The sequence below is a fragment of the Macaca mulatta genome, chromosome 13, assembly GCF_049350105.2.
Source record: "Macaca mulatta isolate MMU2019108-1 chromosome 13, T2T-MMU8v2.0, whole genome shotgun sequence".
Taxonomy (NCBI): Eukaryota; Metazoa; Chordata; class Mammalia; order Primates; family Cercopithecidae; genus Macaca; species Macaca mulatta.
This window is the reverse complement of record NC_133418.1, coordinates 44,288,155-44,311,656: the sequence shown is the minus strand read 5'-3', so window position 1 is coordinate 44,311,656 and position 23,502 is coordinate 44,288,155. Positions and strand designations below refer to the sequence as shown.

Genomic DNA, 23,502 nt, shown 5'->3' with positions numbered 1-23,502 from the left:
AAAAGACAGTTACCTGAGGCAAGTGTCAGAGCATCTGTAGTGGTGTAAGGGATCTTTGTAACTTCCCTCTTAACATTCCAGCTGCCATTGACTAACAGAGAGGGTGCTATTCTTCATCCTGTTTACTAATTATTCTGCAATGTTACGTGCCCTACTAATCTCTACTCCAGTTCTCGCCTCTTTAGAGATAATTTTTATATTACTAATTTAGTGTTCTCATTCAATAAACTTCTTAAATCCTCTTCTTAGCTTCTGCTTCTGGGAACCAATTGCTCCTAATGCCATCCACATTTCCCCTGAGGCTATTTTTGTAAACATAACATGTCACTCTACTGTGATGTTGGGGCAGGGGTGGGACTAATTCTGATTGAGAATGTACTACTGGCCAGCAATTTGGCCGACTCAACGCACATGTGCTCTCTGATAATCTTCCTAAAAACCAGCAAGGCAGCCACTGATATGGTCATTTTAAAGATGTGGACACACAGGTTCACAGAGTCACACTAGTGACTGCCTAAGGCCCCCACTTGGGTCAGACTGTGTTATATGGTAGGGAAAAAAGTCAACTGACAGGAGGGCCTTCTTCCTAATAAGCAGCCAATGGTGTACTTGTCTCCCTGCTCCCTGCTACGGATGACAGAGTCATGAAGGACTTAATTTAGAGCAGTGACCAAGAGCAGGAATTAAATCCCTGTGGAGAAGAGTTTAAGGATGTGGCCCTCAAAAGTCACTCTGTGTAAGGGGCCAACCACACAGTTCGGGTTCTCACCACTCTCCTCCCACTGCCTTAAATCTTTGCGTAGGACCTCACAGCTTTTTAAGTTCTGTCACTCACATGATCTCATTTGATCTTTACCAGATCCTTGTGAAGCAGGCTGAGCAGGGATTGTTTTCTGAATTTTATAGACAAGGGAATTGAGGTCCAGAAAAGTGCTGATTTATCTAAGCCAGCAAATGGCAGAAGCTCTGTCTAATTAATTCCCTACCAGATAGTTTTTTAGTACGTCATGAATCCTCCAAATAAAGACAACTCTGGGATGTGTTGAGTGCAGAAGGAGCTGATAAGACAAAGTCCCTCATATGAACCTGTCCAAATAGTCTCAGTCCTGGTTTTGAATACTGAAGTACCCAAACTTCCTTGACCTTCTCATTTCTTCCCCAGTGATTACCATGGGGGAGAAAAAGACAGCAAAAAGTAAAAGCATCACAGGAACCTCACCAGCCTCACCATGGTGAGGTTCCCGTGATGCTTTTACTTTTTGCTGTTTTTTTCTCCCCCATTGTAATCATTATCTAGCTCAGTGTTTCCCAGTCATTTTTTTTTTCATTCCTCACCCCCGCCTAGAAAATACTATTTAGACATTTATTTTTCCTAATCACTCCCCCTCCCTGAAATCTTAATACCATAGATATGTTGTATATCTGTTTATGTACTATATGTATATCTATGCTTTATGCCAAAAATTAGTAAAATTTATTTCACCCACATAAGAAACAGTGTTTGCTCCCTCAGTGCCATTTTGCTCTTGTTGTGAGTGACTGGTGTAGCTCATAACTATAAATTCAGTAAAAAGAAAAGAAGGAAGGAAGGATGGAGGGAAGGAAAGAAAAAATGAAGGAGGGTAGAAAACAAACAATAAAACAAGCCAGCAAAGACATAAAACACTAAACTGAAGGTGTCCTCAATTTCCCAACAGCTCTAACATCCCCTGGTAGTATAGATTCAAGTATTGAGGTTTCACTACGGCCAAAGTATTCCCAACATTTCTGGCCAAAGCTCGGACAGAGCATGCTTTAATCATTCTGTGAGTGAATCCCAAAGAACAAGGTGTGGCTTGAAACACATTCAACTTTTGGTATCTCAATTCCCTAGTTGCAAAAGAGAATGTTCCCTCTGACCAAACATAGTTTTTCCTTATGGGATGTGGTAGATCTCTGAAGACACTGGAGTCTTTCCCTTTGGGGAAGTTCATTGCTTTGCCTGTTGATAAGTGATAGCAAAGGAGAATGTATGGAAAGTTATTCTTACTTTTATTTTCTCCTCCTTAACTTCATACCCTACCTAATAAATTGGAGAAACAGAAGGAAAGCCAGAATTCACCACTACAGACACAAGAAAGTAAGTTCTGGACAGGTGGAACTGACTTGCTTAAGGGCCAGGAGCAAATTAGTGTCAAAGCTGGGACGTGGAGTTTGCCTCTTGATACAGGACCTCCTCTGCCAGAAGAAAGGGTCAACCTCAGATGGGTACTTCGTCATTTGTTAAATTTACTTGAGCAGCATCCAACTACGGCTGTGAGTACACAAATAAAAAGCTTCTTTAAATAAACACCAGCAAATCTCTTTCAGCTGAAGATGTATGCTTAGTGTCCCAGGGGCCAGTATGATTTAATATTGCCAATATTAAATAAGAGTTTGGGAGTTGGATAACAATTGCAAGCTGGGTAGCAGCTTTTCACCTCCAGGAATTGACTACAGATAGCAAACAGCTCAGATGGGGAAATGAGTTTTGCCACATCACCAGAAAGCCCACGTAGCTGGCCGCTAGCCTTCAGCTCCTAGGAAAACTGGAAGATATGTGTGCATGAATGTGTGTGCACATGGCCACGTGTATTCCGGGATTAGGTTCACCAGGGCTGCCAGACCACAATGGTAAAGCCAAGCCACTAAGGAACCAGAACAAAGTCAGTGAGTGGTGTATGGGCTGAGGTCCGGCCAGTTAGAAAGCTGGGAAGGAAACCATGTGTAGTCTTTGCAACTCCAGACTTCACGGCCTCCATATCCCTCTTTTAGACCCAGAGCCTTCAGGAATTCAGGTTTTTGAGTCTCATCCTATCACAGAAGAAAATGGTGATAGCCTAGCTTTGCAGGATGACAATCCTGGTTACACCCGGATTCAACCCTTTCCTGGCTATGTGACCTTGTTCTATTTATATTTTATTTAGAAAACACTTATCTAGTACTTGCCATATGCCAGACACCATTCTAAGCACTTTATAAGGAATGACTCCTTTCAGTCTCAATAACAATGAGCTTGATTCTTATAACAGCCCTATGTTCATTTTATAGATGAAGGAACTGATGATCAGAAAGGTTAAGTGCCTTGCCAAAGTCACTCAGCCAGAATTTGAACCCAAGGAATGTGTCTCCCTTGACACATCATCCTACCATGGTAAGTGACCTTGGGCAAGTTGTTGACCCCCTGCCAGACCTCAGTTTACCTGTTTGTAAAGGGAGCATGCTAATACTACTCTGAGCAAGGAGGGATGAAGGCTTTTTGCAGGGCTTAAATGAGAAAATCTTGAGGATTTAGCAGGTTGCCAGGCACCTAGTAAGTAAAATATATGATTAACACTCCTATAGGTGGGGGTCACATTTCATAAATGGATCAGGAAGAAGTAGAGGCCTCTTCTGCATACTCTCATGGTGAGGCTGATAGGCCTATGCCAACACAGTCCTCTTGAGAATGCCTCACCTTCAAAGCTGCAATCATTTACAAGTTAAATGGTTCTATTGTTCACTCCACAAATGTTGACTTAAGCTCTGAACAAGAAATGTTGTGCTACTTTGATTGAATGAGTTGAGCAATATAATCAGAAGTTAAAGGCATCTGAGTGATATGTTATCTTTAGTGGCATTTCAGTTATAATGTAGCTTCTCCTTTTCTTTCCTACAGCATGTTTGCTCTTTTTTTATGTACCTTTATGATTTTTGAAATAATATGCAAAAAGGATCAATATGAAACACTCAGATTAAAAAATGACCTGGACAGCAAAGCAGTGCTGCTGCATTCTGAGAAGTCCCATTATTTTTAGAATAAAAATTTTTAAAAAATAAAGAAACGCAGTCTCAGTTGCAGGGAAATATAGATTTCACCATAAATGAAATCACTATGGAGCAGAGACAGTGAGGCAAAATAACAGAGTGAGTGGTTGTTCTGCAGCTGAGGGACAAATGACAGAATTGCTTTGGCCAGCTGAAGACAGATTGTTGCATTGTTCCATTAATTGTGTGTAACTTGGCTTTTCCAGACCTTTCTGTGGCAGACTAATCCAGCTAGCTCTGTGCACTGCTGAGCCATCTCACTTTTACCGAAGGCTGCCTACAATATCTCTGAGATAGAGATCCCTGCTACACATAGTTTGCAATATTGAGAGTTCTTCACTGAGGATAAATATGCTCATGGTGAACACCTAAAAATATGTGATTTTTAAAGAAGACTTTGGTTTAAGGAGGTAAAATATGACAGAAGATCCAATCTTTATCCTGGTCTTACTTTAAACCCCATAAACTGTTGACAAATCTGCTCTTATAAGTGGGCATTCACTTGTGTTGTTTCATTTAAGGGGAACAAGGTCGGATGTCCTGGCCAAATGTATGCCACCGTCTGTTTAAGTGAAATTGAAATGAAATTCCAGCATTAGAGTGATTTCCTTTGGTTATTTCCCCCAAAAATCCTTGTTTAAGTTGCAAAAATCCCCGGAGTAGAATTATCACCACTCCACCAATCAGTGTCCTACTAGGATTTAGTGTTTACATTCTTGGAAGAGCTGGTGGCAAATCTATGGATGCAGTAGACTCAGTGAGAAGGGAATATTTTAGTGTTGGGGTATTTGGAAAGAATTGATGCCTATTTGGCTGTCTCCTGGGTGTCATGGAGTCTCCTATGGCAAAGAAAAGAGTGTCAGGCTTGGGAATGGGGTGGAGACACAGAAGGGCAGTGGTGACACTATAATGTCAAACTTTGTAACTGCAAGACTTCAGTTGGAGGAGGTGTAGGAGCCTGTGTGCAATGGGTTTTCCAGGAATCCTCCTAAAGGAGTTATTGATTTGTATATTTTGAGCAGGACTAGCTTTACCTTATAATGACACAGCCAATTAGAGAAGGAAAGGAAGGTGGTAGAGGAAGAAAGACCCAGAATTTAGAAGAGGCATTTCTCAGTGCCAGCCCAGCAGTAACAATGACCTTGGGCAAGCTACTGAAACTTTTCAGATTGAGTCTTCTTGTCTTAAAAATGGGACAAGTTTTTGTCTGCCTTCTGAAATTATTGGGAGAATAAAAACAAATATAAGAATAATTCTAAACAGCACTTTGTAAACTATAGAGTGCTCAGAGACTAATTCTGAGTACACCGATGCTTGCAAGTCTTTCTTCTATCAGTGCCACCAGATGGAGTCAATGGCAGGCATGTGGGAACATGACTGCCTTCTCCCTGCCATGTAGCCCATGTAACCTGACCCCATGGAGCCTAGGCACCAGCCCACCATGTATTTTTAAAGAGCTGCAGTCAGACTTTTGGATGTTGTAGATTGCTGAGTTGTCCATGCTGTGGGTAGGCAACCCGCTAGCTCAGTGCTTCTCAGCCTTGGCTGAACTTTGGAATCACCTGGGAAGCTTAAAAATAATAATAATAAATAAATAATAATAATAATAATTCTCCTCACCAAGGCCACATCCCAGACCAGTTAACTCACAATCTCTTGAGTGTGGGGCCCAGGAGTCAGTATTTATTGAGGCTCCAAGTGGTTCCAGTGTGCAGCCAGGGTTGACAAGCACTCTGCTAGCTGAGCAATAAAGAAATAAGATGCAGCTAGAAAATGAATTCCTTCTTCTCATAACACAAGGGAAAATAACTTTGTGACATTACATTGAGAACAGACAAATAGCTAACCTGGTAGAACAGAATAAAGAAATGATTGAAAAGGATTGAGGAATCAGTGTAATCACAGCTACTTATGATAACTTGAGTAGCATAAAACACAGATCTTGAAACTCTCTCCTCTTCCTCTCTCTTTTTCTTTTTTCTTTCTGATTTGTTTTGTTCTCTCTTCTCTCATCTCCTTCCCCCACCTTGCCTTTTCTTCTTCTCAAACTCTCTTTCTCTCTCTTTCCCTCCCATCCCACACCCCATTTTACTAGAAAGGTCTCTCAACTCCTAATATCCATTGTGGCCATTTACAATGTAGTATGTCATGTTCAGAGTCCTGAACAATTTTTTTTAATTAATTAATTTATTTTTTTTGTGGGTAGGAGTCTACTTCACTGCACATCCCTGTGTCTTAGGTCTCATGTGCGGGTGAGTGTGTGTGTCCTCTTTAGGATTCCCTTTCATCTCTTCCTGCACATTCTAAAAACCCAGTTTTCCCACCCACACATGCCTGAGCTTTCTCATCTTCTCATCTGTTTTCCAGCATGTCCACCTACCTCTCTGAAGCCCCTGACTCTCAGTGAATTTTTTTTAACCTATATCTGCTCATTCATATTCAGGCAAGCCTGATGAATCAGAATGTCTGGAGGAAAAGGAATTCAGGGGAATTTTAATTTTCTGGTTAAGTGACACTGTCTTGAAAACCACTTTTGTTTTAAGTTTTATTGTGGGGAAACAAATAGTAAAATACAAGCCCCAAACTGGAAAGTTTCTTAGGGAATACCTAGATGAATCAATCTAAAGTAGAGACAGAGACCAAGTAAGTAAGATGATTAACAGATGATCCCAGTCATATAAATAACAGTACTATGTCTAAAGATGATGACTCCTGACTTCTAGACCCTATTTCTTCCAGAGCAGTTACTTGACCTGCCCTGCAGAAATGTTCTGATTAACCAGAACCAGTCAAATGTGAATTATATTCTTTTAAGTGAGTTATCCAGTTCCTTATAATTTCATCTACCCATGAACCTCACTCATCTGTGTTGCCTGTGTGTCCCCAGATGGATTTCAGTTTGCAATTCTTGTATCTCTAGACTATCCTGTTTCTAAGGACTGAGATCATTTCCCTAAATGTGTCCACCCTACCCACTAGACTGAGCACACTGACTTTTTTCTAGCTTATTTTATTTATTTATTTTTTTTAGTTTTTTAAAAATTTATTGTGGGTACATAGTAGATGCATAAATTTATGGGGTACACGAGATATTTTGATAGAGGCATGCAATGTGTAATAATTACATCATGGAAAATGAGCTATCTATCCCCTCAAGCATTTATTTTTTGGTACACTGATTTTTTAAATAGAGGTTCATCACCACCTCACATACATTACAGTTTTGGTTGGGGAAGAAGAAGGCACAGGCTGGTGGATTGGATTTGTTCAGACTGCAGAACCCCTCCTGGAAGGAATATCAAGTTTCTCATTTTCCTTCTTGTTAATTAAATCTCCACTGTTAACTTGATTTTTTTTTCCTGTTTCCTAAATGAGGTATTGCTAAAGAAAAAGTGGGTCAATTGAGGGTTCTGACTAGTTTTGTCCTAGTTAATTTAAGTTTTGCCATATGTTCTTTGAGAAGCATGTGTTAACTATAGGCCCTTTTGCTGATTATCAATGAACCTAACAGCTATTAATTTAGATTTCCAGTTACCTGGCAAGAGAAAGACTTAAAGGGAATAAGTCTCGGTAAATCTAAAGCTAACCCAGAAGTAAGACCACTCCATGCAAAACTGAAGCACAGCATGATGCTTTAGACAGCACCATTACTTTCCATCGTGAAGCAGCAATGTCAGCTTCAGCACTCTTGACATTTTAGGTCAAATAATTATTTGATGTAGGGGATGTCCTTCGCTTGTAGGATGTTTCACAGTATCCATACTTCTGCCCACTGGATACCAGTAGCACCACCTCACCCATGCATAAAAATGTAAAATGTCTCCAGACACAAACAAGTAAATGTCCACTGGGTGGCAAATTTGCCCCTGGTTGAGAACCATTACCATAGACACATGATCCATTTAATCACGAAGGAAGAAATGCAGATAAATCCCTGACAATAACATATGGATGTCTATACTTTACTCTCTCTGAATCTAAAATCCTATTTTAAGGGGTTGGACTGAATGTACTGGCCATTTCTTCTCCTGGAACCCTGGAGAAGTCTCCTCTATTGGCAGAGTCCTGCGTTGCCCTATTACCAGTGACCAGAGCAAACAAGTCATGGTCAGAATTCCTGGATTTCAGCATTGTGCCCATGGCATTCAACAAGAATGTGTTGAGCATGTGTCCTGTTCCCAGTCTAGTTCTAGGCTCTTTGTTATGTGCAGGGGTGGAGGGGCAACCATTCAAGGAATAAAGAAACAGGGTGTAGTGAAAAGGCCACTAAGTCAATCAGCACATCACAGTGCTTCCAATCACTAGCTGGGTGACTTTGCACAACATACCTGACCTCTGTAAGTCTCAAGTTCTTCATGTGAAGATAAGGTTGCTGGCACCTCCCTCACTTATTGTGATCTAGATAAAGGCACCGTACTAGTGACTGCTCAGTAAATTGTATTTCTCCATCTCATTTATATGTTTGTCTAAACTGTAAGAATGCAATAGCCAGTCCCTTTACTTGGAGTAAAAAATCAAAGGTCTTCAGAAATTGTATCCAGTTGAGCAAGGCCAGGAGATAGTGCCCAATCAGAAGTAAGAATTTTGCCTCCTGAATCCCAGAAAAGAAAAAAAAAAAATCAGAGTAGAGCATTCTTTAGTGGAAAAATATATTTCTTAACCCTGAGGTGGAAAATACTCTCAAAAAATATATTCCCATTTGCTGGCTCTTCCCACTAGACAGCAGGTTACACTCTGCTGTGGCATAAGGAGCCCAGAAGTTCCCCAGCCTGCAAAGCATCTACCTACTCATTAATGCCTGAAAATACCATCAGCCATATCAGTCCTTTATATCTTAACTGTCACTTATTTTATGAGATCCTTTCCTGAATAAAAGTTTGATTATGAAGAAGAAAGTATTAGGGTAATTAGTGCTAGAAGGTAGTTACATAATGTGGTCACCTGCCTGCACGTGTGTGTGTGTGTGTGTGTGTGTATGGTTATATATGTGTGTGTGTGTGGTTATATGTGGTTTTATACATATATATGTATATACACACACATATGTGTGTGTGCATGTTTGTGTGTGTGCTGTTATATATACAGAGATAGACTGAGAGGTAGGAGTGTGTGTATATATTTCAGAAGCCTATTTAATGGTCATATGCTAGCTAATTCCTTTTTATTTGACATTCTGTCAATGGCAGATCCAAATCAACCAACATCACCACTCATCTAGAGGAGATGATTGATGTTTGACTACCCTGAAACATTATGATACTCTTGCTCCAAAACAGATATAATTTCTGGTTCTTAGATAATTTTCTCTGTGAGAGGGGTATGTGATGATGTTTCTTTTACCATCTCATGTGATCCATCAATGCCCTCTTCTACTGGGCCATGTCAGATAGACTAGGCATCAAACTTGCTGACAAGTCGACTAAAATAAGCCAGAAACACAAGTGGCCCCTAATCCTACCAGAGATCTGTGTGTACTTGCTTGGAAAACTTGGGAGGAATAACAAGTGGCATTTGCCCCTCTGATTACTTACACACACTCATAAATGTGTTGTTGATGCTAAATCATACCAAATGTCTGCCTTCTTGAAAGCAGAGAGAAAAGGCAGGGCACTCTTATACTTTGATAAGTTGAGAAGAATATTTTTACATTGTTTAGAAAATTATTTCCTTTTACTGGAATAACCTTTACTTTGTGATGGCAACTTTGTAGTCTTGGGAGTATGGGCTGCATTGTGGGTAGGTGGTCTCAACTATTAATATCAAGGCTACGATCTGAGCATAGCGACTGCCTTTTTTTTCTGAGTACAGCAAAGGACAGATCTCATTTAATCTGCTGCCTCTGGTCCAACCTTAAAAATCTACTAGGGCTAAGACTGATGTGAGAGTGTCATTTGTCATGTGAAAAGACTTTTTTTCTATATAAATATTCGAAAAACCTCAATATCACTGCTGAACTTTAATCAGCTGGGAAGGTACTGCAAATGGAGGGTCAATCCATCACAATGCCCAGGATGAGACGTGAATTGTGGCCTAAAGTTCTTTTCAGATAGCACAGGATAATGAGATTAGCACCCTCTGTGGGAAGAATAAAAAAAGGTGCTACACCTTTAAAAATTAGATTCTCTTTTAAATGCTTAGTAGTTTGCTTAGAGGGGTCAGAGCAAGTTTCTCGAAGCTTAAAGATTAATTAATTTGAGAAAGAATAGATTTCAAATGTTACAAAACCTTAGTTAAAACTACCACTTTCCCTTATTCCTGCCTTTTCCCCTTCCCCCTCCCCCCACCAATCTCCAGAGCTAGAGTCACAGGGACATGAAATGATGTGAGCTAAATTCCTGTTTGTGTAGACAACATTTGTTTGCCTACAAAGACACACAACACAGAAACATACAGACACACACACAAAGTAAGAACATAGCTTTCTATGGTCATCATTTGCTCTTAAGCTCCCAGATTGCAGATTCCTCTTTCCAATGGTTCTTCATGAAATATGCATGGACTTAAGATCTTCTACATATATGATATTTAATCATGGGCAGGGTGGGTGGAGTAGCATAAAACAAAGCACGATTATTCTCTCTCTTTCTTATGGCCACCTTGAAACAAGAAGAGTGAAAGATAAAAATGTCTTGGCGATAGGAGATAAACTACAGTTTCCAATATTCAGATTTCTAGAGGGTAGGAGGGGACTTGTGGTTCTGATGCTTGCCAGGAAGGTTTTGCTTCTGAAAGCTTTCCCTATAAGCACACCCACACAGCTCTTTAATGCACCAAGCCAGAGCAGCTTTGGGCGCTGGATTCCTGTAGCCTTCCTATGAGATGGTTAAGTTCACGGAATCCAAGGAGCCCTCCTTCAGTTGCTACAATTTTTTTTTTTTTTTTCTAAAAAAGGTATGCTGTCTTCTAGAGGAGGTCGCTTTAGTAGGGTTTTAGGCAAGGCACATGCCTGAGAGAATCTTTTTCCTGCTACCCCTGCTCTCGGAGTGGTATGCTATTTAGAAAGGCAAACCCAAATGATTATGCTTAAATTCAAAACCCCCTCCTCAAAGTTATCAAACAAAGCACCTCTCTTCTAGAACACTAACAATCTGAATGGGTGTCATGTGCATGATGTTTGTCATAATGTCATGTTTTAATTATAAATAAAGCAAGATGAAGTTTCCTGGTCAGGAAAAATGAGCTGGGGTGTTGGGGTGTGTGTGTGTGTGTGTGTGTGTGTGTGTGTGTGTGTGTGTGTGTGTGTGTGTGTAAGAAGCTGTCTCCCAGGGCTTAACATCTTAAAAGACATTTGCAAAATATTTATCTTGAAAGAGACTCTTAGAAACAATTTTTAGGCATACTGGTTTCTCCATAGGTAGAAGAGAAACCTACCACCAACCCTTAGTTTAAGGAAACCTTCTGGTGATACCATTCTGCATTTCAAAAAGCTGATTTTGCCTCCTAAGATTGGTAGCTGGAGACATTTGCGTTTTAGGGGGTGGTAGTGTGTGGTTCCTCATCCCCCCATCCCTCTTCCTGCTATTTGGACTTCTCTCTCAAAAAAAAAAAAAAAGGAAAAATAAAAACAGAAAGATGTAAGTCTTTAGTGTCAGAGAGGGAAGAGAAAGACTTAGGGATGTGGGCTACACTGGTTCAGCATCTGTCATCCATCACAGTTTATTTCAATCATACATTTGCTTAAATTATCATCTGGTGAAGGAGCCCTCCGTCCAATGCACACAGCTTTCCCCTTCCCTTCTCTGTACCCACCAATTGCCACTACCACCACTTCCTCACTCTTTAGTTGAATAGAAACTGAAATCTCAATGATGGACCTGGAAACCTATGAAGGATGAGAAGGAGCAATCATCAATCCCAACACAGAAAAAAGAAAAAAGAAAGAAATAGGGAAAGCAAGCATTACACAAAAGGGCAATCTGAGAAGAGGCAGCTTTTCTGTCCTGGTTTAACAAATTATTCCCATCTCAGAAATATGCAAACACAGGATCAGATGATTATCTTCTCCCACTCTCCCCACCCCATCACTGCTCTGTCACCTCTGCCCCTAAAGTCTCTTGCTACAAGTCATTACCCTGCAGGCATTCATCCTGAGGTAGGCTTTTCTCCTCGTTCCCCATAGAAACTAGGAATGTGCTGTCACTGTCTGGGAACCTAAGCGTGCTGCAGTCTTAGCACTGTGCTCCAGAAGCACAGCTTTCAGCCCTGAATATCAGGATTCTGCCTCCTTCCCCTCAGCCAGACCAAAGAGAGCAGTGAGCTGAGGGGCTCCCTTTAACAGGGGGTACAAAAAGGGCACAAATGCTACTATGTCGGGTGAATCAAAGACTCAGGAGAATTAAGAACAGGTGGCATTTGGGGATGAGATTTTGAGTTGATTTGAAAGATGGTTACATTTTGAGTTGATTTGAAAGATGGTTACATTAAGTGCAAAAATGTTTCGTGTTCCTAGGACAAACTGTCTGGCACTGCCTTTTAAAAGCCATTTGCAATGCTCTCTGCTTTAAAGGCTGAGCAAGGATGCCCAGTCCTCAGTCCACCTCTCACTTGCTTGAAGGTGGTTAGATTGCACTGTCCTTGCCCCAATAATATAAAGGGTCTTGCTGTTTTTCTTTTTCCAGTCCTTACTCATGTGGAGTAAATTAACATGTCATTAATCTGATAAGCTTTGTTTGCCCTTCTTTAAAATTTCAAAATGAATCTGACTACTTTGCTCCTGGAATTTCCTTCTGGCCCCTGGACAACTCCCCTCCCCACCCCACAAGGAAATTTTAACTGTTGCTTTTCTTGTAACACAAGTAACAATTCATTTAGGTTACACCAGTCTGTAAAAACTGTAAATGCTATTTTATTTTAAACATTTTAGTTTACAAAAAAAAAAAAAAAAAATCAATGATTGGTACCTTTTTTACACTCTCAGATTCCTGAATATGGGCAGATCTTCAAAGGGAGGAAGGAGTTTCTCATATGAAATTTAAGATAGACTGTCCTGAAGGTTGTGGGGTGGGGATTTTTTTGTTGTGTTTTAATTCGTTTTTGTTTTTAAGACACAATAAAGCTAAAATGTCAAGTCTCTGGGAGAGATCCCCTTAAAGTTTCAGTCAAGGAGCATATCGGAGCACAGACAAGGAGACCCCAGCCTGGTGCCCGCCGGCCCATCCCGGCTGCCCAGGCGTATTTGGTAGCGCATGGGTTGAGAGCCACTGGGACAATCACACCTCGCATTCCCTGGCGGGCTGCTGGTGGCAGGTACACGAGCCATACTCGTTGATGATCACCAGGGCTCCCTCAATGTGGTTCGGTTTGTAATCAACGTAGTATTCCTGGGCAGACATGGCAGCCATCTGATGCATGGTCTGTTTCTGCTTTTGCTTCCTGCGCTGCGTGACAAAGCACTGTCTGAGCTGCCTGAGGCTGGCTGGGAAACACTTCCAGGACACGTAGAGCACCAGGACCACGATGAGGAAGGAGAAGATGAGGGCCATGGTGCCCGTGACCACCTTGTGGATCTGCACGGCATTCTCGGCGTGCTCGCTGCCGGGGAGAGCCACGGTGGCAGGCTCGAATGTGCCGTCGTGCTGCCCCTCCCCGCCATCCGCGAGCGTGGTGGCCGAGCTGGCAGGGGGCCCCAGATCACTGCGGTTGGTGACGGCCGAGAGCAGGTGGCCGCTGGTGGGCTCGGCCCCATCCTCGCACAGGTGGAAGGCGTACACGGCATCCAGGACGTCCTCGCCCTGTGCGTACTCCGGGCTGGCGCACTGCAAGTTGCCATCGTAGCGCCCCTGGAAGTTGCTGAGCCACGAGGCTAGGGCACACACGTTGCGCCCGCAGTCCCACAGGTTACCGGCCAGGGTGATGCTTGTCAGGGACTTCCAAGAGTTGAGGATCCGGGGCTCGATGTAGGTGAGGCGGTTGGAGTCCAGCTGCAGGGACTGCAGGTGCGGCACGGTCTCGAACACATGGGGCTCCATGTACTCGATCTCGTTGCCCGACAAGTCCATTTTCTCCAGGTTCCAAACCCAGTCCAGCGAGCTGACCACAATGGCCACCTTGTTCCTCCGCAGGCAGAGCGAGTGCAGGGAGATGAGGCGCGGGAAGTGGGCGAAGTTCACCTTGACCAAGTCGTTGTGCTCGAGGTGCAGCTCGGTGAGCTTAAACAAGCCGGCGAAAGAGTTGCGCGCCAGACTCTTGAGCTGATTGTATCCGATGTCGAGAAACTTGAGGCTGCGGCAGTCCTGGAAGATGCGCACGGGCACAAACTGGATGGCGTTGGCCCGCATATGCAACGTGGTGAGCTTCCGCAGCCCGTGGAAGAGGTCGGGCGCGAGTGCCTGCAGCTTGTTGTACGAGAGGTCCACGCTGCGCAGGTTGGGCATGGGCCGGAAGGTGGTGTTGGGCAGCTGGGTGATCTGGTTGGAACTCAGCGTGAGTTCCTTAACTCGGCGCAGTTTCTGAAAGGCGTCCCCCTGCACCGAGCAGATGTGATTGTGATCCAGATAGAGCCACGTGAGCTGCATTAACCCCGTGAACTGGCCGGCGCGCAGCTCCGAGAGGCTGTTGTAGCGCAGGGACAAGCCCAGCAGGCCGGACAGGTTGTGGGGCGCCTCGGTGAGGTTGAGCGCCTCGCAGTACAGCAGCCGCCCCTCGCACCGGCACAGCTGCGGGCACCCGCTGGGGGCGGCGGGCAGCATCTGAAAGCAGGCCCCCAGCAGACACAAGACCACCCCCGAGGGCCTCCTCAGCAGCCAGTATAGACAGAGACCGAGCAGCAGGAAATCCATTAGCGAGAATCTTTCCAGAGAGACTGGAGAATGTCCATTGGAAGCGCTCGGTCAGAAATCTACATCATATTTTATTCCGAGGGAGGGGGAGCGGGGGAGGAGGAGAAAAGGGCAAAAAATCAAATAAATACATAGAAATAAAGAAGGACCCCCCTCCCCAAAAACCACACGTTCACCTCTAAGCATGCAGAAAGCTGGGCAGCATAGAAAGTTCACAGCCACGGAAAGATCAAAGAGATGGTGATTTGGTCCATGTTAGATGCTGCAGCAAAGAAAAGGGAGGAAAAAAAATCTTCGGGAAAGAATTTAATTAAAAAGTGTCTTACCCACCCTTTTCCAGAGAGTGACAACCTCCATTCAGCTGCTCCCTTTGTGTGCAGGCTAATTATATGCAGGGCGAGAGAAGACCCCTCTGTGTTTCCGAGGCAGCCCCGGTCCGCGGCCGGCGGATCTGGCAGGCGCACAATGTCTCACTTTGCTGCTCGGCTTGGGGCTGCAAGGGCGGCCGGCGAGGCGGGGAGGCGACTTCTAGGACCCGCAAGTTTCCCAACTACGTGCCGGAGCCCGGGCTTCGCCTTCCTGCCGCCTTCCTTTCCCTCTGCAGTTCGGACTGTGACGTTGTGGGGGAAAAAAACTCCAAACTCGGGGCTCGCGACTCCCCAGGATTTGACAGTCTGGTTAATGTCCGTCATTGGAAACGACCACTGACCGGCGCCACCTTTTACTCCGCGGAGACAGCCTGCCATTCGCGCCCTGGGCAGCTGCAGAGAGCGGGCTCGCTCATGCTTTGCGGGCGGCGGGCGGCGGGGAGGTGCGGGCGGCGTCGCGGGAAGCGGCGAGCGGCGCCCGGGCTCCTTCTCTCCACCAGGCAGTGTGAGGCGCGAGCTTGCACAGGCACCTACTGCTCACTGAGTGTCGTAAGCTGCTCACGATTGTGCGTCTTCCCCGAGCACCTCAGACATGGGCAGATTGAAAAGGGGTGGGCATAAAACCAACATTTTACCGAACCACTAAAGTAATATATGTTCTTTGATGAAACGGAAAACACTTTAAGCTTTTTTGTCCATATTTCAAAAAAAAAAAAAAAAAACAGGAGGGGGGAGGGAGGTGGCGATAGGGGTAGCATCATCCACGACAAGATATTTCCAAGTGGGAAGAAACTGAAATATTCTGTGCTCTCCCCCTTCCCTTTTGGGGATATATTCTTTTCTCCTTTAAAACTGTCTACGTGTAAGAGATACGTAGGAATCTGCAAAGAAATCAACATTTGGACCTTTGCTTTAGAAAAGCAACTTGAGAGAAGACACAGGAAGGCAATGATTTGGGGCTTGGCTAAGATTTTTTGTCTCTCCCCCCACCCCCCGCCTTGCGGGTACTGGAATTCTGCAGTCAGCCAGCCCTTTTTTGAGGTGGAAGGGGGAAATACTTTCCAAACCCACCTAGTTTGGGAAGCCATCCCAGTCCCGGTGGTGTGAGATCCGGTGTGGCAAAAAGGTATGTCTGTGTACAGGGAGACTTGACTGAGATCCCTCCGGGGCTTCATCAGGCTCCATAGATACATATGGGGTACAGGGTGGATTAAAGAACGATTCTGCTGTCTGACATGGGGAGGACTAACCCTGACTTGTGCTGTTCATGGTGATTGCTGGGCCCTGCAGTGCACTCTACTCCAGCAGAGTGTGAATGTGTAGGGATGTGGTAGTTTAAGCCATAATGAAGCCTACCCGTCTCCATACACACATCCCTAATTAAGCTTTGAGACTGCACTGAATTGTGCCACTTTTTCCTCTAAATATGACGAGAAGCCTTTGCCTCATTATTTCTATTCACAATCATTTATAGATAGGAGTCCTTACAATGAGCTTCCCCCCCCCCCCCCCGCACACACACACCTTGTGCCAACTGGTCTGGAGAGGGTCTGCCCTGGGGAGGGTCAGTTGGTCATCTGTTTAAACAAAATCCTCCAAGATGACTGAGAAAGCCTGCGGGAAGTGAGTGTGGGTAAGCCTTCCTTCTTGACAAAGATGCCCAGGGAGATGGTAAGGAGAGTCAAATGTGAGTCTCCAGCTCCGCTCTTTGAATTCCTATCGTTTCTGCCTCTAAGGAACTCAAAATCAGTAGGCATTATGTGTAGTGGCACTTACTTTGATAGGAATGAGGGTGGATTACCAGAGCCACGGTAGATAGAATGGACAAGTAACTGGATTGGTCCTTAGCATCTAAGCTGAAGAGACCAACCAATGGAATCAAAGTCACCAAAGACTGGTGGTACTTTTCAGGAAAAGTCATATGAACAGGGGCATGAATCATTCCATTTTGTATTCATCTGAGCTCTGCCCTGGTCATTCATCTCTGAGATGTATCATTTAATTGGAAGGAACACAAATCTGAAACGTCCTAGACATCACATGCTGTCTTAGGAGTTAGAAGAGACATTAGAAAATCAAACCCCTTAATTTTGCACGTGACGAAACTGAGGCCAAGAGACATCATGGTTTATCCAAGGTCATACAGCTTGCAACTGGCACAGATGGTTTTCTTTCTTTGGTTCGTTCGTTCGTTCTTTCTCTCTCTCTCTTTTTCTTTCTTTTCTCTCTCTCTCTCTCTCTCTCTTTCTTAATTTGCCATTCTTGATGATTGCCTCTCTGTCACTCTTGCTGCCTACCTAACTCTGGATCAGGCATTTGCAGGTTTTATCCTGGCACCTCCAAGGTGCTGTGCAACACTTTAACAGACAGACAAACAAATTCACCATCAAGTGGTTTCACCTCTAGCCAAGACAATTATTCCTGACAGCAGGCCAGCTGATGGAGCCATAAACTCTAAAGAGTTGGGAGGTGGGGGAGGGGTATTGAGCAGGCGCAGGCAGGGTTAAACAGCTGCCAGCCATTCAGTGAGTACTGTGAGTACACGCCACCCAATCCCTAGGGCTGCTAGGAAAAAAAAAAAAAAAAAAAAAAAGCCTCCTAATGTTGGCTGCTTGGCAAAGTGGTGACAGAGGCTGCCAAATGGGCAAGAAGAGGTCCCACTTTGGATGTCATTTGATTTGTAGAGCTGGTGCAGAGAGGCAGAAGAGTTGAGTGTTGGCAAGAAAGAAAGGGAATAAAATTAAATTCACTGATTTATATGTGAGTTTTCTTCTAAGTGTGCTACTCAAAACTTCGAAGATGCTCCTAGGCTGTAATTAAAATAAATAAATTATATATATATATATATTATATGTAAAAATATATATTTTATATATATTGCTTTTCACATTATTATACTGCAAATTGTTTCATCTATATGGTATCTTTAAGCCTTTCCCACCTCTAATGTGGCAAGTTTGCATCTTTTCTACAGTTTTAAACCCCTTGGCAGAACCGTATACATTAACAGATTGAAATGAGTTTTATTGAAATTTAGCTATTCTAAGTCATCTAAGTTGCAGAATCCCAATTTATTATGTATTTAAAGCATACCAGCACTGATTAAATCAATGCAAATTAGGTTAAATAAGAACAACATGAATCAAGTGTTTCAGCAAAGTTGAGTCGAGAAACGACAACTTTTGAGTCACCACAGCCAGTCGATATGACTGTTTTTCACGAGTTTTAATTTCATGCCTCTAAGTGTCCAACGAACTAAAAAAGGAGTAAAAGAAAGAAAAGCTCACCTAAAGTTTTTTCTTTCCTCCTGCTTATTATCTCAGATGTCTTTATCTGTGTTTTGAAAATATTGGATTCACCAGGTTACAATGTAGCTATTGTGTGTACTGGACCAATCTCTTCCTCCCAGGTGACCATAGATTTCTGTTGGCAAACTTCTTCTTCAATATTGTATATTGGATAAGAGATACTTTATATGCTTTGAAAATACTCTTGACATTTTCCATGTTTGTCGGGGGAAGGAACCTGCGCTCATCTAACTGAACCACTATAGCTGCAAGTCTAGGACTAATAGTTGGGCATCGAGAATACCATCCCAAGCCATCATGCCAACATGTGATTGGGTACAGAGGCCAGACCTCCAGTTTGGGGTAAGAAAGGATAAGAATCTTGAAAATGTGGATTCAGCAAATGGGAAGGAAATCTGGGGTATATGAGTTATGAATCTGATGGCCAAACATAATCTGGAACTAAGGGGAGGTAGAATAGAGAAGCTTATGGAGCAAATCTGTTGTAGTTAGAGAGGCCAGAAGTATAGCTTGATGGAGGAAAGAGTCAATTAATTCCTTCTCTCTTCAACCTTGTAAATTAGCCTTTGCCTAATGAGCCCTCCTGTTTTTCATGATACTCTATGTTGTGACGTGGAGTGGGGGAGTCACATACAATTTTTTTTTTTTTTTTTAGTATGTCATTACCTCTCCTGTTTTATCTCAACACTTCCAATTTGTTCACTTTAGTCAAAATAATTTGTGAACAAAGAGATGCAAGTGCAGAAAGTCTGAAATGAATCTGCGTTCTGGAGATTGGCTTTCCATTAGTAGTCTTTGTCAATGTTCGAGGAAGGAAATTTGAGTGATTATTTTAATGTTCTGTCATCGCTAGCACCAGCCTGGACCTTGATCTTTATGCTGTTGTCTTTAATTTTCAGTGGCAGCGAACCATGGCTTTTCTTTAAAAGGAAACCTTTAGAAGAATTGGGGGAGAGTGGGAGTCGCAATTCCAAAAAGAGAGAATTAACTTTGTTGTTTCTGTGGGCACATACCGTACAGCTGGCATTTTACAGAATGCCTCAAAAGGTGCATGGAGTGAAGTTGGGGGCCCCAAGGCTGCTCTCAGGAGATCCACTTAGGAGAAACAAATTAGAAATTGAGGTCATTCTACTTATCAAACTTTATCCAACTCTTAAAGCAGCGTGGTAACATGGATATCAATAAGAAACTAACTGCCATGCTCTATAAATGATGTAAATGATGAGCATAAATAATAAAAGAAATAATAAATGAATTAATAATAATAAGTGGAAATGCAAGTTCTCCCAGGAATGGTGGCTCACGCCTGTAATCCCAGCACTTTGGGAGGCTGAGGTAGGCAGATCATCTGAGGTCAGGAGTTTGAGGCCAGCCTGGCCAACATCGTGAAACCCGCGAAACCCACTCTCTACTAAAACTACAAAAATTAACCAGGTGTGTTGGTGGGTGCCTGTAATCCCAGCTACTCAGGAGGCTGAGGCAGGAGAATCGCTTGAACCTGGGAGGTGGAGGTTGCAGTGAGCCGAGATCATGCCACTGCATTACAGCCTGGGCAACAGAGTGAGACTCTGTCTCAAAAAAAGAAAAAAAAGAGAGGAAAAAAGAAAAAGAAAGAAAGAAATGCCAGTTTATGAGGCCTGTCCTCCCTCTTCACAGGTTTTCTCTATACTGGTGTAGAGAATATACTGGTGCTCTGATTATGCCATGTTACGCTTACCTGTTGTTTTATATTCTCTCCATCTTTGCTTACCTTCATTTTAACTACCCTTCAAGGTTAATGGCAAATCTCCCCTATGTTTTCTAAACTGACTCCCAGGCCCCTGCTCTATATGAAGCGAACCCTTCTTCTTCTTCTGAACTCCATTAGCAGCTTACCTTTATCAATCTCGTGGTCCTGTTCACTTTATAAGAGTGTGGCAATAATTTCTAATGATAGTGTTTTAAAACTGAAAGGGATATTAAACATCTTGGAGATGAAGAGTAAAAAGACCTTGTTGGGATTTCTGCTTTGCCACTTTTTAATTGGTATAACCCTATACAAGTCACTTCCTGGTCAGTGAAATAGGGCTAAGGATGGCTATCTCAGAGGATACTTGGGGGAATTAAATGAGATCATGTATATTAGAGTTTGGCCACTCAAAAGTGTAGGCCTGGGACCAGCTTGTTAGAAATGTAGATTCTCAGGCCTCTCCCCAGACCCATGGAATCAAATCTGCATTTAACCATTAGCCCCAGGTAATTCATTACATTTCAAGATGCATTATTGGAACATTCCCAAAAAACCTGAGATAAAAACCCAGATATAGTTGATTCCCTAGTTTTATAATTGAGAAGCTGAAGGGGCAGAAATGTTAAGTGATTGCCCACGCTTGGTAGTAGAATTGGGTCAAAAAAAAAAAAAAACTTTCTGAATAATGTGTTTTCTCTCCTATTAGATTTTAAACACTTAGAATGGAAAGTCTATGTGTATCACAGGGCTCTTAAAGTTTGATTTTGTAATTGGTACAGCAGGCGGTGTAGAGCCTTCATAGGTGCTAGCTTTAGGTATCTTTCAGCTGGTTTCTTCCCATATTATCCTAGGAGATAATGGTATTCTGACATCTGGATAAGACTTTGATTGCAGTCTTCCAAGGAAGGCAGAATTGCATGGTAATTGATCCCATGGGGTAGCCCAACATGTTGCCCCTTCACACATATAATTTTGAAAGAGTCAAGACAGCAAGGACAAGTGAGGGAAAGTAAGTTGGAGGTGCATTAGGGTTGTCTTTCTGGGAAAAGCTTTGATGTTAACAGAGTTTGCTTACATTATTCCTCAGTTTTCTTATCACTGCCAATCCGCTACTATGGCATGTGTGTATTTCTCATGTATACTTTATTATAAAAAATGCACTTTGGGAGGCTGAGGTGGGTGGATCACCTGAGGTCAGGAGTTCAAGACCAGCCTGACCAACATGATGAAATTCTGTCTCTACTAACAATACAAAAAATTAGCTGGGCGTGGTGGCAGGCGACTGTAATCCCAGCTATTTGGGAAGCTGAGGCAGGAGAATCACTTGAACCCGGGAAGCGGAGGTTGCAGTGACCCGAGATGGCACCACTGCACTCCAGCCCAGGTGACAGTGCGAGACTCCATCTCAAAAAAAAAAAAACAAAACAAAAAAAACCGTAAATAGAGAAACACAGAAGACTCAAAAATTAAATGAACATGAAGTCACCTAAAATTCAAGCAGAGATGAACTATTAAGTTTTGGGTATACATTATTTCAGAATTTGTCTGCTCTTATTTATTAATTAGATTGTTTCTGGTTTTTAGTCATTATAAAATATACTGTGATTAATATCCTTACACTTTTGAACATATGGGTGTCCATGCCTTTAAATGTTTATTCTAGAAGTGAAATTGGTGTTCAAAGGATGAGGACTTTTAATAAAACTATTAATACATAATGCCAAGTTGTCATCCTGAAAGATTTTATACTTTTCATCCTCAATAGTTGCTTTGCTGCTTTCTCTTTGCCTTGAGAAACTCCCATGACACCATAAATTAAAACATGTTTTGGGCCCCTCTCCTTCATCTGGCTGGGGCCCCGACCTATATTTCTGTCTGTCTTTTTTAATGATGTCTTGGAACCATCCTTCCTCATCACACTCATTTCCTCATTCCATCCTATGGAGGCAATTCCCACTTCAGAAAGAGGGCTGGCTTGGGGACTTTAAGATTCCTTCTGGGAGTTTATGAGGATTTAATTTCTGCATCTTATTAAGTAGCTGGCCAGCCAAATTATTTTCACAAGGCCATTAATGTCTGAAAATGGATTAATCCAGCATTACTTAAAGTGCTCTATGAGGGTAAAAGTATTAAAATGCTCTTGTGAAATGCACAAGGCTTTGTTCTGTTGTTCATGTTTCACCCTCATAAGAAATCTCAGTCTCACAATCTCAGTTGTAAGAAATCTTGTTTTTCATGGTTTCAGCCATTTATTTGGGATTTCTATTAACACCAAACCAGAACGGTTTTGAAAACTTATTTAATTGCAGTTTATAGTGCATTTGACTTTAAACTGGCTATCACCTTACCAAGACATTCTAAGGTTCAGATTTCAAGCATTATAGAAGAATGCTGGTGCAGGAACCTGTTTTATGTCATAATTTTCATCAATTATGGGGGATACCTAGACAACTACAGTTCTACTTGGTATTATCAAATTTCACTTTCTCATCCTAGCCATAAATAAGGGAACTGTTAGAAATGCTTGTTCCTCATTGCCACAAAGAAATAACATTTGAGCATACATTTAATTATCTCAGCAAAGCAGTTTTTACTTTCTGCAGAAAGGGTACTCATCACAGATAGAACAATGGCAAGAGCACACCTGGACAGAAGAGGGGCAGGAGTTCTTATTCCTCACCAGCTAGCTCCTACTGCTGTGTGGTTCCTGTATTGGCTAGGGTTGGACCTACAGTCTGAGTTAATTCTGATTGGCTATTTTAAAGAGAGCAGGAGTATGAGCCAGAGTAGCGGGGTGAGTAGTTTGGCAGGAAGGATGATTAGGAACAGGTAACTAAAGGTGACTTAGGTCAGAGCAGGTGACCAAGGGTGACTCAAAGCAGGTGACCAGAATGAGTCAGGACAGAGCAGATGACCAGGGGAGCAGATGTGAACTACTGATTAGGACAGGAAAGTTGTTTACTGAAACTAGAAGCAAGTGGGCGAAGAGAACCAGGAAGTTAAACTTTAAAATGGAGAATCAAAGAATAAGAGAGCTGAACTTACTGACATACTGATTCTTTGAAGAGAAACTTGGGGTTCACTGTATTTAACAGAACCGATTTAATTCTATAGTAAGTTCTGTCTGTTCTGTCTCTGATATTCCTTGACACTTAATTATCTTGTTTTATAGAATTTTACAGATGTTGGAAATTTTGTCCTCATAGATAAAATGAAACTCTCTAAGAACAGATGTATTACTTTCTCTGTTTTTTGGACTTTCTAATATCTACCTTTAAAGGGAGAAGAAGATCAGATATGAGAGACCAGATATAGGGAGATGAGAATTGCCACGTAGCACTAGTAAACATGTTTTCTCTTCTCTTAGTGCAGTCTGCATAGTTCTGGGTTTGTAAACACTCTCATTGAATTGAGTGTATTAACTAGTTTAATTCTTGCCTAATCAATAGCCTGTGTAATCTAAACTAAATATAAAAACCGCTATATTACATTGA

General features: G+C 42.6%; 2 protein-coding genes across 3 annotated transcripts in view; one reads left to right on the top strand and one right to left on the bottom strand.

The window, feature by feature from the left end:
- CTNNA2 (catenin alpha 2) overlaps positions 1–23,502 on the top strand; it is a 1,167,663-nt gene that overhangs the window by 798,912 nt on the left and 345,249 nt on the right.
- On the bottom strand, positions 12,698–15,064 carry LRRTM1 (leucine rich repeat transmembrane neuronal 1). Its single transcript, NM_001257467.1, is given in 2 exon segments — positions 12,698–14,662; positions 14,934–15,064. A coding segment is annotated over 1 exon segment (1,569 nt). The 5' UTR covers positions 14,604–14,662; positions 14,934–15,064; the 3' UTR covers positions 12,698–13,034.